General features: G+C 40.6%; 1 protein-coding gene across 4 annotated transcripts in view; it reads left to right on the top strand.

Moving 5' to 3' along the window:
* The window catches only part of ARHGAP42 (Rho GTPase activating protein 42), a 276,290-nt gene that overhangs the window by 196,239 nt on the left and 60,807 nt on the right, over positions 1-19,244 (top strand). For all 4 annotated transcript variants that reach the window (XM_008178638.4, XM_042854667.2, XM_042854683.2 and 1 more), the window contains exons 6-8: positions 3,389-3,499; positions 15,148-15,252; positions 18,589-18,718. In XM_008178638.4, the coding sequence (XP_008176860.1) occupies positions 3,389-3,499; positions 15,148-15,252; positions 18,589-18,718 (346 nt within the window). The remainder of the gene's footprint in view (positions 1-3,388; positions 3,500-15,147; positions 15,253-18,588; positions 18,719-19,244) is intronic.

Raw genomic sequence — 19,244 nt, 5'->3', positions numbered from 1 at the left:
GGACATGTCTGGGGAAATAGGGAGGCATAAGCCAGGGTCCACCCAGCACGATCCGCCGGGTCCGCAGCGCAACCCAGCTGCCCCAGCTACAATGCTCAGGTGGGGAACGGGGGGGGGGGCAGGCTCGGGCTTCCCTCGCGGGCGGGGAACCCCCGGCCACTGGGGGACCCTTCCTGTGGCCCCGTTGCCCCGCGCAGCTCGGAACCCGGCGCCGCGGGAGCTGTTTCCGGCGGGGACAGAAAGGCCAGGGAACGTGCTCGGCGGCAGGAAGGAAGCTGCGGCCGGGGCTGCAGGGACCCGCGCTGCCGAGCATCTGAAGCCCCCAGCAGGCAGAGGCTGCCGGGTGAGTGGGGGAGCAGCGCAGGCGGGGGCATAGAGGCTGCAGGGGCAGGGGGTGCAGGGCGAGTGAGGAGCAGCGGTCACAGAGGCTGCAGGGGCAGGGGGGTGCAGGGGCAGGGCAGGCGGGGGGCGCAGAGGGGGCAGGGGGTGCAAGGGCTGCAGGCGCAGGGGGTGCAAAGGCTTCAGGGCGAGTGGGGAGCAGGGGTCTCAGAGGCTGCAGGGGCGGGGGGGGTGCAGGGTGAGTGAGGAGCAGGGGTCACAGAGGCTGCAGGGGCTGGGGGATGCAGGGGCAGGGCAGGCGGGGGGCGCAGAGGCTGCAGGGGCAGGGGGGTGCAGGGGATGTAGGGCGAGTCGGGAGCAGGGAAGCACTTAGCAACCCCCAAGATCAGAGCGGGAGGGGGAATGCAGGGTGCTCAGAGGAGGGGGCAGGGGCTTTGGGGAAGGGTCGGGGGTGGGGAAGGGACGGAGCTGGAGCAGGGCCAGGCCCCTGTGGAGTGTCCTCTTTTTTCAGTGTTGAAATATGGTAACCCTAACTATACCCAAATGACCATTGTGGCCCAAGTTTTGGACAGTGTTTCCAAATGTGCTTAAGTCCCAATAAAATTAAACATATGCTTACGTGCTTTTCTGTGGATGGATTAAAGCATGTTCTTAAGTGCTTTCCTGAACTGGGCCCTGAAAGAGCTCTTTGCTAAAACCAAATTAAACTGTTTTTATATACAACCAAAAGTAAAAACTGAGGCCCATGTTATGCAAATTCTCGTATTTTGCAATCCCATGAGTTAAAGTTTGCAGGATCATACCCTAAAGTTGTAACACATTGTTAAATTCTGCCAAATTGCATACCCTATATACCCTATTATATATACTTTTTATAGCATAGTTATTAATACACTAAGTTTTAGATTCATCAAGGAAACCAGTAATAGAAAATACAACAAAAATGCCACATGGCCAAGTTAACTTTGTGGTAAAAGCCTTAATTTTTGGAATTGCGTGGCTTTTGAGTGCTTTATTTCTTATCCTTAACATTAGCTTTTGCATTTAATTTCCTGTTTTGCTTTTTATAGGCCTAAAAAGGAACAAGTGCTACTGATTCATTTTAAAGATACTGTTAAAGCTAATATTTTTGCTTTAAAGTGCTAATGGAGTACTGTAGAAGTGATTCAATGTTAAATGTCTCCATGCTACTAAATGACAATATTCACACCCTTACCTGAAGCAGTATTAATTAGAGGTGCCATTAACAGGCAGAATCTTTAATTGAAGGCAAATACTGATTATACAAATACAAGATTTAAAAAATACTAAACCTGTTTTCTTTAAAAATCAATATTCTTTCTGTTCCTTGATGGAAACTATAAAACAAGCCATCTTCAATTTTCTAGCTTCACATATGTTTGTTATTTGAGTTCCAAATTTAATCAGAACATAAGAGAAAAATGTATTATTTTTATACTACCATAAATCAGAAATGGCTGAACTGATGTTACTGAAAGTTTCCACAATTAAAAAAAGAAATGCCCTTAGAGCTGGGACAAGACATAGATAATTTCAGCCCAAAAGGAACATCCTTGAGGAAAGTTATGAATAACTGAATAAATGGAGTTAAAATGGGAACTGGCCATGTGTTATGTCTCCCTCTAATGGCTTGTTTTCATGGAGGATAAGATCCTACTACTCTTATCAGTTGGTGGAGTTAATTCTTTCTCTCCAGTGACAAAAGTCTTTACTTTGGTGCTGGCGTTTCCAGGTTCGATCCCTGCCTATAACCCATGGTAGCAGTCAATACTCGTAAATTTCCAGCAAATACTGCACACTACACTTTCTGGGAAAACTAAAACATGAAAATTAGCTATTGTGTAAAACTATAAAATATGTTTATATTCTGAGACAGCTGGATTCATATTATGAAATAAATGATAGGCTGCAAGATTTCTGTGTTTAAAAACATGTCCCTCTCTTTCTCTCCCTCTCTGTGAGATAATCTGTGGAAAAGGCATTTGAAACTACTCATGCTGGGAAATGTGCAAGGAATCAGTCATGCATGATATTCAAGAGAATCCTTAACAATGCACACCAGCTTTGATGCCCCTTTTTGTTCTCTTGTCCCACTCCCTCCTCTGCACCTTTTCCCATGATGCTCAGAATGTGTGGAGCACCTTCCCCCAAGCCACCTTTCCTTGCTTCACGCCAGGTTCTCCTAAAATTCATATAATATAAATCCAGGAGAGGAGAGAAAAGGAGAGAAGAGCAGGGTTGGGGGGAACCCTAAGGCCAAAATTTTTAAGCTTGGATGTCTAAACTTAGGGTCCTAAATCTGTATTTAGTAACCTAAATAAGTGCCCTAATTTTCAGAAGTGCTGAGCACACACAACTCCCACTGACCTTAATGAATGCTCAGCAGCTCTGAGTGGGGAGTCACGTATGTAAATGCCTTACTTTAGGCACTCAGGTTTGAAGATTTTATCCTAAATTAATGTAACCATCCTGATGTGTCCTTGCCTTACTCAGGAACTGTCTGATTTTATTTTATCCTGTCCTCTTTCTCCCTTTCCTTTTCTGTTTTGTCTACTTATGACCTTGGCCTGTTGTGTCCTGTTACATTTAGACTGCGAAACAATAAGGGGGACTGTCTCTATTAGTGTTTCTATGGCAGCTAGCACATTTTTGCATGCCCAAAATAATAATGTTCCTTACTTTAAATCTTGCATAGCTGATCCTTGACTGCTTTTTGTCATCTTTTTGTGTTCCTTGCACTTTTGCCAGTTTAGGTTGTATTTGGTGAAGGACTAATGTCTGGACTGGTGACTTGTACTGTGTACCCCATTTCATCCTGGTTCACTTTGAAATAGCTCACAGAGAAGAGTAGGGATATTAGCAAAAGGAGAGTTGTGTTACGAGCATAAGAGTATATAGGGCTGGGAAATAAAACAGGAAACTGGAACTTAGGGGACTCTTAAATAAATGGTTAATAATGGAAATATTAAGTGAGCCAGTTATAACCAAAAATTAATATTAATTTTATGTACTTCATTTTTATTTTTAGGCAGATATGCAGATTGACAGAGAACATCAAAACTTTTATGAAGCGTCATTAGAATATGTGTTTAAAATTCAAGAAGTACAGGAGAAAAAGAAATTTGAATTTGTTGAACCTGTAAGTTTTGTATTTATTTTTCACTTCCTTTACCTACATTTACAGTGAATGTATTTAAAGATGAAAATTTTGGTTAATGTTCTTATTTTTTGGTCTCTTTTTAATTAAAGGAGTTCTTGAAAGTAGTTCATGAGCAAACAGGCATAAAGTTCTTTCTTTGGGAATTATCCCCATTTCTTAAAGATTTGCACAAAAGTTTTCATGTCTACTGTGAAGTAAAATAAGTTTGAAATCTGCATGATATTTTAATGACTGAACTTAAAAGGTTGTGTCTGTGCAACACGTAACAGAGATTTCCATATATAAAAATTGGCTCAAAATTCCAAAGATATTAGTCTTCAAGTGCGCAGAGTATGAAGTTTACCTCATGTTTAGTTTTGCTAAGTTACATATGAAATAACATGAATAGAATATTAAAAATTCATTTGTATAATTATTAAGGTATTTTTGTAAAGTTATATAATGTCTGTAGAAGAACATGTCTGAGACCACTATGTGACTGGCAGAAGTTGTGCCAAAATTTTAATAAATAGGACTCTTCAGTTAAGTATATAAATCTATATTTAAAGTATGTCTACACTGCAGTTAGACAGCTGTGGCTGGCCTATGCCAGCTGACTCAAGACCCTTGGGCTAAGGGGCTGTTTAATTGCAGTGTAGATGTAGATCAGACGTGGGCCCGGCCCCTGAGCTCCTGGCTGGGGAGCCTAGTCCCCAGCCTCTCCCCCTCTGTCCCCCCTCCCCAAGAAGGGCTACCCTAAGTGCCTATCTTCATGTATTTTGAGATGAGAATATATTTCAAAGTGAATATTTGCATGTTGGTGAGAAACTAATGAACCTCGATCCAGCAACTAAAAATACCCGTGACTAAAACATAGCCTTACTTATAATTTATATTATGGACTTGCTATCAGTGAGGATGTAATGTACACCAAAATAGGGAGGAGTAAGGAAAGATGCAAATCAGAGCAAGGATTTCACCCTCATTTTATATTGGGGCTGTAAAAATGGGATTTTAGGAAATATTTGAAAAGCATGAAGAAACAGGCTTGCTGAGTAGATTTTGGAAGAGACAAGGTAAGTGAAGTAATATTTTTTATTGGACTAACTTCTGCTGGTGAAAGAGACAAGCCTTTAAACTTACACAGAGAGCTCTTCTTCATGTTGGGAAACTTAGGGCAAGTCTACATTCAAAGCACTGCATCGGCACAGCTTTAATGAAGGCGCTCTAAAGTGAGGGGAGAGAGAGAGAGCTCTCCCGTCAGTGTAGTTAACGCCCAAGAGGCGGTAGTTGCATTGGCGGGAGAAGCTGTCCTGCCGACATAGCGCTATCTACATGGAGAATTAGGCCGGCAAAATTATGTCGCTTAGGGGTGTGGATTTTTCCAGTGTCCATAAATTCATTACTTTGCTAGACACAAAAAATCATGGACTTAATAGAGACACTGGATTCATGACTTATTACAACAGTCTATAACCCATTAACAACCCTCCCCTCAGCTGCTTCTCTCCCCCCCCCCCCCCTGCCTATGACCGTAGGGGCGTGAATGGCCACTTCACCTTGAATGATCCCTTGAAATATGTGTTAACTACATATGCTAAACCATCTGTTCCATCTTGTATATAACTGTGACATCTGAGGTAAGTTTCCCAGACCTGAAGAAGAGCTCTGTATAGCTCAAAAGCCTGTCTCTCTCACCAGCAGAAGTTTGGTCCAGTGAAAGATATTACCTCACCCACCTTGTCTCTCCAATATCCTGGGACCGACATAGCTACAACAGCATGGCATACCTAGATTTTGGAAGGACATTGCAAGTTAAAAGGGAAGCATGGGAAAAAAGGCTTAGAGACATTTGTTGGTGAAAATTTTTACTGTTCCACTGCAAAACATTATTTGTAGTATCAAACACATTCAGTAGGAAAAAAACCAAAACTTTAATCTCACCTGAAGATTTTAGGAAGTCCAAAGTGCCAACTTTCCATTAACTTTCTCTTCTATAAGGCTGTCCTTATAACTGTATGCAAGTATCAGGGAAAACGATTCACAGGTTGTAGATGCATTTTAGAGTGGATTTAGGTGGGATGTTAACAATTCCATGTTAAATGAGAGTCTTAATATTTTTTCATTTGAAATCAGTGGAATGAACAATAGAGACTGACTTTCTATGTTTTTCTCCCTAGTGAAGTCCTAGAAAGCAGCAACTAGTGGTAAAAAATTGTGGCCAGTCGAGGTTTAAAATGATGTATATAAAAACATCATACTGTAAACACTTACACAGAGGGTAATTGACAGACAAAGTCACTCATTTCATATATTTCAATAGGGATTTTGGAGGGCATTAGACAGAGTTATTTCTATTTTTTTATTTATTTTTTGCTGTAGTGCAAATTACTTTCAGATTACTGAAAAATGCCATCTTAAGTAACTTCTGTGATATTTATCTTATTTTTGTATATGATGGAATTGATTGCTCAATGCAGTTCACAACATATGCTCCACATGTGCGCAGATACTACTGAGATGAGGGTCATATAAATTCAGAAACATTTAATTGTTCTTCATTATCTGTGCTAATTATAAGGTATTTTGCTGGTATCATTCCTCTGATACTCCAGCCTAGTATCTCATTCCTTTATACAGTTTGAAGTGTCCTAAGTATAACTAATGAATACAGGGAGTTGTATTTTATTTTATTAAAATTTCCCTTCAAAGAGTTCTGTCAATGAGGAAAGGAGAGATTCTGATGTGGAGGTAAAAGGAGGGGAAATTGTTGTGCCAATCAGGACTTATAGTCTTTAAGGCCAGAAAGGACCATCATGATCATCTAGTCTGATCTCTTGTACATTGCAGGTCACAGAACCTCACCTACTCACTCGTGTAATAGACCCCGAACCTCTAGTTGAGTTACTGAAGTCCTCACATCATGTTTTAAAGACTTCAAGTTACAAAGAATCCACCATTTACACTAGATTAAAGCTGCAAGTGACCCATATCCCAGCTGCAGAGGAAGGTGAAAAACTCCCAGGGACTCTGTCAATATGACCCAGGGGGAAATTCCTTCCCGACCCCAAATATGGCGATCAGACCCTGAGCATGTGGGCAAGACTCACCAGCCAGACAACTGGGAAAAAATTCTCTGTAGAAACGCACCCCATTTAGTGTTCCACCACTGACCATTGGAGATATTTGCTACCAGCAGTCACAGATCAGCCATATGCCCTCGTAGGCAGTCCCATCATACTATCCCCTCCATAAATGTATCAAGCTCAGTCTTCAAGCCAGTTAGGTTTTTTTGCCCCCACTGCTCCCCTTGGAAGGCTGTTCCAGAACTTCACTCCTCTGATGGTTAGAAACCTTCGTCTAATTTCCAGCCTAAACTTATTGATGGCCAGTTTATATCCATTTGTTCTTGTATTGGCCCTTAACTGAAATAACTCCTCCCACTCCCTGGTATTTATCCCTCTGATGTATTCATAGAGAGCAATCATATCTCCCCGCAGCCTTCTTTTGGTTAGGCTAAACAAGCCAAGCTCTTTGAGTCTCCTCTCATAAGGTAGGTTTTCCCTTCCTCTGATTATTGTAATAGCCCTTTCCTGCATCTGTTCCAGTTTGAATTAATCATTCTTAAACATGGGAGACTGTGTGTTCCAGATGAGGTCTCATCAGTGCCTTGTATAATGTTAGTAACACTTCCCTGTCTCTACTGGAAATACCTCACCTGATGCATCCTAGGACTGCATTAGCCTTTTTCATGGCTGCATCACATTGGCAGCCCTTAGTCATCCTGTGATCAACTAATACACCCAGGACTTTTGCCACCTCTGTCGCTTTCAACCGATAAGACTCCAGCTTATAGCAAAAAATTTTATTGTTAGTCCCTAAGTGCCTGACACTTTGCACTATTAATGTCCCTGCATACTGAACCTTGGAAAGGCTCGGTGTTGTGGGAAACAAAGTGGGGAAAGTAACCCAGCAAATCCTAATGAGGTGTGTAATACCCATTGGTGCAGTGGAGGAGTGGGGGAAAAAAGAAGTGGGTAAACTACCACTTCTCATTTGGGGAATTTGGTGTTTAGTTAAGTTAAACTGTGTTTGCCCAAGTTTAGCCTTGTCTACAGTAGTGCATTGGAGAGGGAATTGCCAGGTAGGAGGATAGTCTTCTTTGGTTATGAGGGAGGGATGGTGGATGAATCACGCTCAGTGGATTATCTCTAAGATGGGGGCTCTAGTGCTTTACAAAGGTCCTATGTATCCAACCCCAGAGGCCATGGGTCTACGTCTGTGCTTGCTGTGCAGTGCCTCTCATCTCAAGACTCTGGCCTTGAAGTCTTCAAAACCCTTTGTCCTTGGGGATAATAATTTCCATGGAGACAATGACTCTTGTGGGTAACCTGTGGCTTTTGCAGTCCAAGAGAGTTCATACTCAAAGGATGGCAGGGGTATCTTCAGTACTGTCCTGCCTTTGGTGGTTCTACCAAAGAAAGGAAGCTATAGAAACACTGCAGTGAATGCTGCCCACTGGACAGTGAATCATTTCGTTATCTAGCTGCCCTTGCCTTGTCCCCTTCCTGAACACTGTTGCTGGGTGGGGTAGGTCCATTTAAGGATAAATCTAAGCCTAGATATATAGACCTGGCTCAAATGTTAGCAGTTTTTGTAGTCTGTTTATAGATTTTAGTGCATTATGATACAGAAGTTCCTCTTATTTATTTTTCTTGTTGATAATTCAGGTGTTAGAAAATGTGTTTGCATCAGTAATGTTTTTGTGGACTCTCTTCTTTAATACATTTTATTAACATTACAATGATTGGGGAGCTGCCTTAACTGTATTACAGAGACAAGGTGGGTGAGATAATATCTTTTATTGTACCAGCTTCTGTTGGTGAAAAGGACAAGTTTTCAAGCCCCACAGAGCTCTCCCTGAAGTCTGGAGAAGGTGATCATAGTGTCCAAGATAAATATAAGGTGGGACAGATTGTTAAGCATAAAGGGTTCACAGACTTATAAGAGACACACAAATTGAAGTGGGCAATTAACATGTCTGCAGTTGTAGGACAATGGAAGATTAGCAGGCAATGCAGGGGTGTGTTACAAAATGTTGTAATGGAACATAAAACCAGTGTCTCTGTTAAGTTCATGGTTTTTAATGTGCAGCAGAGTTATGGATTTAAGTTCCCTTGTCTTTTGAAAGTGTTGTGAAGGTTTCCTGTGAGGACAAGGACTGGGAAGTCAGATATGGAGTGATCGCTTTGTGAAAAGTGTTTTGCTCATGGGTGACAAAAGTGTTTCTGTCTGTTATCATTTGTGTGTGTGTGTGTGTGTTCATTCAAGAGTGTAGAGATTGTCTTGTTTCACCCACATGATTGCTAGGGGGCATTTGATGCTCTGGATGAAGTACACCATGGACAGGACCCATGGACCTTGAAAGGTGTGTTCTGTGGGGTATTGATCATCGTAGCAGTGGAAATTTGTCTGCGGGTTTTGTATCTGTTGTTCTAGCAGGGCCTGGTGCTGCTTTGAGTTGATGTGTTCTGGTCTGTGGGGAGCTTATTTCTGATGATGTTTCAAGGCAAAAAGAGGGCTTCGGGAAAAGATCTGTTTCAAGATGTGGTAGGTCCCCCCATCAAATATGAGTTGTATCTAGTGTGGGGTAGTAGGTGATAACTAGGAGTGTGCAGTTGGTGGTGGGTTTATTTTTTTCCTGTATTGAAACAGGTTCTCCTGGGGTACTTGGGTGGCCCGTTCCATGATGCAATGCACTTCTCTGGTGGAGTGCCCTTCTTTAGTGAAGGCAGTTTTAAGCGTTAAGGTGTGTATCCCAGACTTTCTTTTCAGCATACATGTTTTAGCACACAGCTCCCACCACAGGGCAATCTACCATATTACTTGACTCTTTTAAAACTAGTTCTTTCTTGGAAAACAAGAGTGAAACCTGCATGGAGATGGAAAAATAATGTTTTGAACTGAATTCTGAAGCACAATTTAAATTAGTTCTACAATAAACATTGCAACACATTTAAAACCAAAAGCAAATAAATAAATGAAAACAACCTCTCAGACAACTTCTGCTATCAGTTATGCCAGTGTGAATCCAGAGTAACCCTGTGAAAACCAATGCCATTTTCTCAGGATTTAGACTGGTTTGATGGAAAGTTGAATTTAGACTTCTCTTAATGCTTGCTTAGTCAGACCCTGTTCCGTCTTTTGATCTCTCACTGATTTCCATGGAGCAGGAGCAGGTCCTTAAAGATCATTAAAATCTGACCTATCTGAAGTGTGAGGAATAGGATCATTAACTAGTCATCAAAGATTTAAAAATAAATAAAACTAATTCTAATTGCGCATATGTTTATGATGGTCTTGTGTAAACTTGAGCTATCTAAAATAAATACTGTTTTTTATTAAAAATAAATTTTGTCTAGATAGTAAAACTCAAAAACCAATTTCATCTTTTTTGCATTTCCCACAACACTATTCACCAAATTCATTTTAAACTGGATAGCTAAGTACCTTTTCGTACTATGTGTATAAATAAATTGAAGTAAGGAGACAGTGACTTTTGGCTGATGCACTGCAGGCCAAAGGTTAAATTCCTCTTCTGTCCAAAACCTAAGTACAATCTTCTTCCTGTGAGAATGAAATGACCAAGCAATCTCAGGGTCACAAACTTTACATAAAAATAAATAAAGGCCCAAGCAGTCTTTGGAGTCTATTTCAGGTTCTCTGTTGAAATCCTTGCAGCTCTCCCAGCATGCAGACCGATTATTGTCTTAAATGAGTACAAGTCTGATTTCTGTATTGATCTGGCTGATTAGGTATTCAGAGTGAAGTAGCAGTAAAGTGCTTGTTGCACTTGGAAAATTGATAATATAAACACATTGGGGATGGTATGTAACATTTGGTGAAACCAATCACTTCTTAACACATTAAGATCACCTTGAAAAATACATATTGAGAATCATCTTTAAAAAAAAAAACATTCAGCATGCTTTCTCTAAATTTACATGTAATGGGCCAGACTCTGGTGTAGTGCTGCGTGTAAGTAGCCACCAAAAAGCTACAAACATCATGAGCTAGGGACAAAAGTTTTTCACCTCAATTTTGGCTCTCCAAACACAGTGCTTATTAGGACAGGCCATGAGCTCTCCTGCAGGGGCTGTGGAAGGGCCTTACAGAACAGGGTCTCCTTTCACTATCAGTGGTGTTTACATACATGCATACCTGCATCCTCAGTATACATGATTTCTACACAAGGCATGAAATACATCAGGGGACTGAGTGAGAAAGACACGTTAACATTTTGGGGGGTGGGAGGGGTGTTTGGGGAGCCCTTGACCAAGAGATTCCCAAGGCCAGATCCCATGCAATCCACAACTGCCACACTGCAAGAATAGTCACTTAAAAACAAACAAACACAACGTAATGCACCATAGCTAAAACATAAAGCATTATATCCTTATATTTATCCAGTTGTGTTATCCTTTCTTATAAATTCAACTTTGCTGCCATCTAGTGCCAGGTATTTTTTTCTCATTTCACAGTATGCTCAAACCTTAACAAAAGCCCTTTGTATTAGGGAAAATGAAGACAAAAAAATATAAAGGACATGTGTGAAGGAGGTTTGCTGATTTTTTTTTTAATGCATCTTTCCCAGAGCTATAGAATAAACAGCCAAAAGTGAGTGTTCTTCACAAACAGGTCTTAAACTTATCTTTAAAAAACATATAAACTGACACAGCAAGAAGGGGTCAGTGCATTTTTTTTTATATATTTTAGTCATTTAAAAAAGCCCACCATAAGCATAGAGTGCATTCTTCTAATTTTGGTTTTTCACATTAAAAAGAAATTTCACAGAGTAGCTTTAAAACAAAAGATGTCCTAAAAATATTTTAGATGAGGAAAACGCAAATTTAAAAATTCCCTAGTCAATGTCAGTTCTCAGATCTTGGGTAGATCTCTGATTTTTTCTGAGAAATTGTCGTATTTTATTTGCAAAACCTCTAATAAAGAGAAAGTTGCAAGGGACAAATCTTTAGATGGTGTAACTTGCCATCGCCCAGTTGAAGTCAATGAAGCTAGGACAACTATACACCAGCTGAGGATCTTTCCTCTTGGCTGTGTAATCTGCAGTTGCTTTGAAATGGACATTGCCATGTAATTCAGAGCCATATATGTAAAATAAACATAGGGTGTTAAAAAAGCTTAATGCTCAAGAGGTCTATTTTATGTTCCAGGCTCTGCCGCTGACTTGCTACGCAACCTTGAGAGCTTTATTCCTTTGCCTCAGTTTCCCCCTAGGGATAATAATACTGACCTACAAAAGAGTATTGTGAAACTTAATGAATTGTTGTTTGTAAAGTGTTTTGAGAAACACAGATTGAAAGGCCTGTAATGTTCTGATCAGGACACCTAGAACTTAAAGCCACTGTGTTACCCCTCTGTCTCAGCAGGTGAGAGCTTTGCTGGCGATTAGACTGTGTGTCAGCTCCTTGCCACGCTAGTCTGTGTACCTCACCAGCAATCTCCTTGAGACTCTGCCTGTCTAAACCTTGTCTTGCAGGTAACAGTCAGTTAACCCCAGATATCAAGTTCCCTGGAGATGTCTCTGTGCAATGTCCAGTTCCTCTCACTGTGACACACTCCAAGGAGACACAGCACATACCAGCCTGTTAAGTTAGCTGAAGACTCACACTTCACTTTAATACACAGCACCGAGATGGTTCTGTAGTAAAACAAGCATAAGCTTAATAAAGAACAGAGATTTGATTGATACTAAGAAAGAGAAAAAGAGAAAGGTCTGGTTACAAGCAAAACAAAATATGCTTTCTAGTGACTCAAACTTAATTTTAGGAATTTACGGTCTTTGCCTAATCAGTTTTCTTACTTGCATCAAGTTACCGGCATCTCTAAGCCTCCAGGCCAGGGGATCCAACTTTCACAGGCTCAGACAGTGTTGTATCCTCTGTCCCCCAAGTGGTGGATAACTAAAATGTGTCTTTGTTCCCCTTATATTGACCAAAGACCATTGTCTGTGCCTCAAAAACCAGGAAGGCTTCCTGGGGTACAGACTCTGACCTCTGGTGAGCTCTCTAAGTTACTTCCTCCATTAGCTTGATTACTTTTTTTACCTTATATGCAAATATACTTTAATTGTCGTTTTCCTGTATTCAAGCCAATCAGACAAGGCAATCCACATTCCTTGTCTAGGGCAGGCTCGATGTATGTGTAAGGCCGACAGACCCTGGTTATCGGCAGGTGGGATTGAACCGGGGATCTCTGGAGCTTAGTCCATGAGCCTCTACTGCATGAACCAAAAGCCAACTGGCTGTTGTAGAGCAGACTCATTTAACTCTCGCTAAGTGATCTTGGTGCCATTAGATGGGACAGAGCAACACACCAGGAGGTGTGTGGGTTACACATGCACTGCCTCCCAAATATATTTTAATAATCTATGTCGGCACACATATGTAACTCTTTGTACCCAACCAGTACGCACATCACAGTGATTTGTCAGGACCAGCATGTCACCAATTTACATACGACACATTACAAGACACTTTTTAGATACATATTATGACAACAGGTGTTGGGGGTAGTGAGTGTGCCCAGCCTGATATGAGTTACAGTGTAGTGGGCCCTCTACCAGTGGGCATTGAGGGACTTTTGGGGTCATAGGGTCTCTAGATGTACGAAGTATCATCCTCAGCAGCAGCTTTATTTCAAATATTCAGCTGCATTGTTCGCCACCCTAGAACGCGGTACTCTGTTGGCACATGCAACAAGTGAGTGAGACAGAACAGTCTAGTTTCAATATCCCAGGGGAGAGAAGTGCAAAAAAAATCATATAAATTGCACAAATGGTGAAATCAGTACTTTAAAAATGTTTCATTTTTCATAATCTGTGGTATTGCTAACATAAATAAAGAAAAAAATGCATTAAGCATTTGATTTCCGCCTTTACAATTATGTATCCAAGTGGAAAACATCCTTATTGTAGATTTGACTTATGTCAAACATAAAGTACTATAATTATAATAATAGTACTAATAAAGTACTATAATTATAATAATAGTACTTTGTATCTATAGTGCTTTCATTTTCAGGCTCTTATGTTTAGATAATTACAGTAAACTAAATTATGCCATATGCCACAAGAAAAACTAGCTATAAAAGGTTTAATAGTGATCTAACTTGCTGCATCATCAGTAGTCATCCTCTTTTTATTATCAATAGGCACAGTATAAAAACATCAACCTAAATACAAGGCTTTTAAACATAAATAGATGGCAGGATTATATTTATTAAAGGACCAAAATGAGTTTTTCGAAAACTTCAGTGGCACTCTTTCCTGCTTAAATGTTAATTAAAAAAAAAAATCTGGATACAGATTTAAATTTCTTTACTGGAAACTGTAAAAGACATACCAGTTAAAGTTCATCAGAGTTTATATTTTGTTCTTTAGAGCAGGAAGACGTGATCTGGAACTTTTTGTATTCATTTCAGTTATAAAGCTGTCCAAAACTTATTTTCAAGACTCTCATCTGGAGAAAATAGGTCATAGACAGAGATTTTGGAATGAGGAAGGTGGAAAAATGTTCTGAAATGTCATAGATTCAAAACAAAACAAAAATCCCTTGAACTTTGAAAGTTTGCATTCCTTGCTCATGCAAAGCTGCCATTGAAAGTGATGAGAATTTTTAGTGTTCCAGGAATGCAAGCATGGGTCCAAAAGTATTAAGATCATAGTTTTGCTAATTAAAAGGAGATCAACAAATAAGGTATCCTTATTTTTTGTTTTCCAACATCTTAAGATTCACCTGTATATAAGGACAATGGGTCAGCTGTGCTTTGAAATTACTTTTCTCTTTTGCAGTTAATAACTTTTTCTGCATGCAGATGTGGTTGCATCATCTCAAAAAAGATATATTGGAATTGGAAAAGGTACAGAAAAGGGCAACAAAAATGATTAGGGGCATGGAGCGTCTGCCATATGAGGAGAGGTTAATAAGACTGGGACTTTTCAGCTTGGAAAAAAGACGACTAAGGGGGGATATGATAGAGGTCTATAAAATCATGACTGGTATAGAGAAAGTCAATAAGGAAGTGTTATTTACTCCTTCTCATAACACAAGAACTAGGGGTCATCAAATGAAATTAATTGGCAGCAGGTTTAAAACAAACAGAAGGAAGTCTTTTTTCACACAATTCAGTTAACCTGTGGAACTCCTTGCCAGAGGATGTTGTGAAGGCCAAGACTATAACAGAGTTCAAAAAAGAGCTAGATAAATTCATGGACAATAGGTCCATCAATGGCTATTAGCCAGGATTGGCAGGGATGGTGTCCCTAGCCTCTGTTTGCCAGAAGTTGGGAATGGACGACAGGGGATGGATCACTTGTTGATTACCCATTCTGTTCATTCCCTCTGGGGCACCTGGCATTAGCCACTGTTGGAAGACAGGATACTGGGCTAGATGGACCTTTGGTCTAAGCCAGTATGGCCATTCTTATGTTCTTATGTCATTCCTAAATCAGCATGTGTTCTGTTATATTTGTGATGATTCATATTTATAATGCCTGTTTTGATATTCATGGTTCTTAATATTTGTAATGCATGTTTTGGCATTAACATCTTATTTTACCTTTTCAGCTTTTGGCATTTCTTCAGGGATTATTTACTTTTTACCATGAGGGATATGAGCTGGCCCAGGAGTTCACCCCATACAAGCAACAGTTGCAATTCAACTTGCAGAATGTAAGATTGAACAGTATTTACTACAATTTCTCAGCTAATTGAATTTCAAAATAATAGAGCGAGTAGAAGTGCTTTATTGCAGTTCTAAATCTTGAAATGTTTTGAAACATAAATAAAAAAAATATGAATAATTGAAAAGTGTTTGCTGAATTAAAGGTATGGCATCAAGTTTCTTTCCACCAGAAATCTTTGAAAATCAGTTGTCAAATGTTTGATCCATGATTTCCAGGTTTGGCTAGTGCAACTCACTGTCTCCTCAATTCACAAATGTATCCCTATACAGGACATCACTTAAGCTCACACTTTAAGTTCATATTTAAGTTGTCTTGAATAGAGATGGACTTAAGCACGTGCTCGGGTGCTTTCCTAACTTAGGGTCTATGTCCAGGAAATGCTTCATGTGGTACAGAATGCAGCAGCTCATCTGTCTAGCACAGGGGTCGGCAACGTTCGGCACGCAGCTCACCAGGGTAAGCACCCTGGCGGGCCGGGCCAGTTTTATTTACCTGCTGATGCAGCAGGTTCGGCTGATCACGGCCCCCACTGGCCGCAGTTTGCCGTCCCGGGCCAATGGGGGCAGCGAGAAGCGGCGCGGGTGAGCGATGTGCTACCCTATTCACGCTATCCAAGGACATAGAGTGGTGATCGCTAACACTGCCCTTACTTCACACACAGGTCTGCACACAGAAGTCCCCCTCTGTCTGCAAGTCCTCACAATCTTTTCTTCTTCCAAATTGTATATTTGCCACTTTTGGTTAAAGGCACAAGGGGTCACTCTTGCTTCAGGGATGAGAAAATTCCCATGCTTCAGTCCAGTGACTTAAGTAGTTTAAAGTATGGGAGATCTCCACCAATCTGGGTCTAGGATAATGGACCAAAGATAGATAAAAAATAAATTGAGACTGTGTTAACACCTTCTATGTAAATGTGCCACGAGAACCAGAATTGCTAAATTGTTTCTCCTGTTTTACCACTAGGTAAAAACACATTCACCTCTTTCTCTTGTTTAAATAATTGTTAATGCCTTTTTTAAATTGCTTGTGGGATGACATCTGCAGGGCCATAGCTCTGGGTCAGGCAGCGAGAAGAAGAAACCTTTTTGATTCCCCCCCCCCAAAACATGTGAATGCTAGACACTTAAAATTATGTAAGCAAAAGGGTGATGAACAGAAAACGGAGATGGTTTTCCTGCAGGAGAGAGAAGGGGGAATTAGTTGTGTGTGGTGGTGATCAGGGAGGCATATAGGAAGCTCTCAAGAGACGAGGAAGTGGAGGAGAAAAAATGGTGTCCACTCCTTTGTCTTATATTTTCAATGCTTTAGTTTTCTCTCTTCTTGTTTTCCTCTTTCCTGCTTCTTTCATCTTCCCTCCCTACCTTTTGCCCTGCTAGCCCACCTTCATCCTCTGCAACATGTGTTCACTCCATCACATCCACTCTATCCTTTGGTCTGCCTCCTTTTCCCCTTTTGTTCTTTCCTCTAATAGCCCCTTTCACAGGCCAATACTCACCTGCAATGTAGAGGAGTTGAGCAGAAGCTTGAATCGACTGAGCTGCCTGTAGACTCACCACTCACAGCAGTGCCCAGTTTCAGACTGAACTTGAGTCACACTTTCTGCAGGAGGGAAGGCTGTCTCAAGAGGGTTGTTCATTGGGTGACCTAATAGAGGGAAGGACAACAATAATATGTGACAGCCCTTTCTAAAGTGATAGGTCCTGAAGAGTCCACATGTTCTCACCCAGCCTGATGCCAGTTTCACTGGATCAGCTTGCCAGCCACTTCCTTCAGGTGGCCACTCTGCTTGGTTTGACAAGAACTGAGACAAAACGCTGTCTTGGTTTAAAAAAACCCATCAGCAGTGACATATGGATGAGCACTGAAAACAGGGTCCTTCCTGGTTTCAGGGGCACAGGGGCCGTGATGCAAAGCCCATTGAAATCAATGGCCAGACTTCCAATGACTTCAGTGGAGTTTGGATTGGGCCTTTGGTCTCCCTAGGAAAAAGTTTTCTTTAAAAGTTCTTGGAGGAACCTTGCCTCTTTAGACTTCGCTACCTAGCTAAACACAATTTGCCTCAGAGAGGAGTGCTTCAACCTGTGATTATACTAATGCTTAAAGCCATGAATGTATGGGGCTTAATTTTTTTTGTCAGTTAAATCACTTATTGTTTTCTAATTACAGTGGCATGATTTTACAGTACTTACAGTGCTTTACTTACAGTGCTTTACATCTTCAAAGTGCTGTACAGACATGGGCTAAGTAAATTTCAGCTTTAGTTTAGTACATACTGTTCCTACTTCACAGGGACCTTGTGAGGATTAATTAGTTAATTTTGGTACATGAAAATATAATACAGTATATACCAGTTAAGTACTAGGATTAGGATTATTTTTACTGACCTTTTAAAATTTGCTGCAGGAACAAGGTGTAATTTTCACAAATATGCAAATATCTGATTGTATATTTTGACCAGATAGTGCTAGATCTTGCAAGATACTGAGTGTACTTTCAGTGAAGTCTAGCACAGTGATTCTCAACCGGAGGTACATCTACCTCTGGGGATACGCAGAGATCTTCCAGGGGGTACATCAACTCATCTAGATATTTACCTAGTTTTACAACAGGCTACATTAAAAGCACTAGCAAAACCAGTACAAACTAAAATTTAATAAAATGCGTCTGATGAAGTGGGCATTCACCCACGAAAGCTTATGCTCCAGTACTTCTGGTAGTCTTAAAGGTGCCACAGGACCCTCTGTTGCTTTTTACAGATTCAGACTAACACAGCTACCCCTCGGATACATAAAATGACTTGTTTATACAGCTTTATATATTATACACTGAAATGTAAGAACAATATTTATATTCTATTTGATTTATTTTGTAATTATATTGTCAAGATGAGAAGGTAAGCATATTTTTAGGAATGGTGTGCTGTGACACTTTTGTATTTTCATGTATGATTTTGTAAGTTTTTAAGTGAGGTGAAACTTGGGGGTACGCAAGAAAAATAAGACTCCTGAAAAGGGGTACGGTAGTCTGGAAAGGTTGAGAGCCACTGATCTAGCTCCTGCTCTTCACTCTGAATTTCCTTGACTTTTGTGGGTTTAAGTCAAGGTTTTCAGTGCTCCGCTGACACAGTAGTAATGAGGATAGTGTATGTCTAGGGTTAATAACTCAATTTCCTTTGGAGCAGCATCCCGGTTTGTTTAAATGTGAATGTACTAGCATATTCCAGTGTAGTAGTAGAGGTAGTAATAATACCTATACTTATAGTCTTAGATACTTCAGAAATAGTAAGTTACTAGTATGATTTTGCTCGTTTTATTTTCCTTAGACACGAAATAATTTTGAAAGTACCAGGCAGGAAGTAGAGAGACTGATGCAGAGAATGAAATCTGCCAACCAGGATTACCAGCCACCCAGTCAGTGGACAATGGAAGGCTATCTCTATGTGCAGGAGAAACGTGAGTAATTACATCTGTGTACAACCAGTATTTGATGATTGCCTTATTGCATTTCAGCTCGTAGGGGATGCCAAGTAAATTGTTCCGGGTAAATTGTAAGGCAGGTTTCATGTCTGTTTTGTTGATTTGTTTGTATTTAAGGTCAGACTGGCCCACAGGGAACTCTCCCAGGAGCTGTCTGGCCCCAACTAATCATAAGCTGGAAAAAAAGTATCCTGACTTGTTAGAGGCCTTTCTCTTTAAAACTGACAGACTGGCCTCTCAGCACTCTCACATGCCTCAGGTGACCCCGTGCCACCACTTGTGTCTCTTGAAAGCCAGTAGTCTTATGCCTCCCAAATGCCCCAGTGCCTCTAGCAGATCCTCACAGATATAGGGTGATCAAGGAGTTCTAGGGAGCAACCCAGTGTCTAATCCATGAGACATTTGGGGGCAAAGCATAAGATGTAGCGATTTAGAAGCAAAACAAAGTATAACTTCCAATTTGATATGTGAGAGAAACAACATGAAATACAAAAACAAAGGT

Source organism: Chrysemys picta, chromosome 1 (genome assembly GCF_011386835.1).
Source record: "Chrysemys picta bellii isolate R12L10 chromosome 1, ASM1138683v2, whole genome shotgun sequence".
Taxonomy (NCBI): domain Eukaryota; kingdom Metazoa; phylum Chordata; order Testudines; family Emydidae; genus Chrysemys; species Chrysemys picta.
This window is presented reverse-complemented; position numbering and strand designations above follow the sequence as displayed.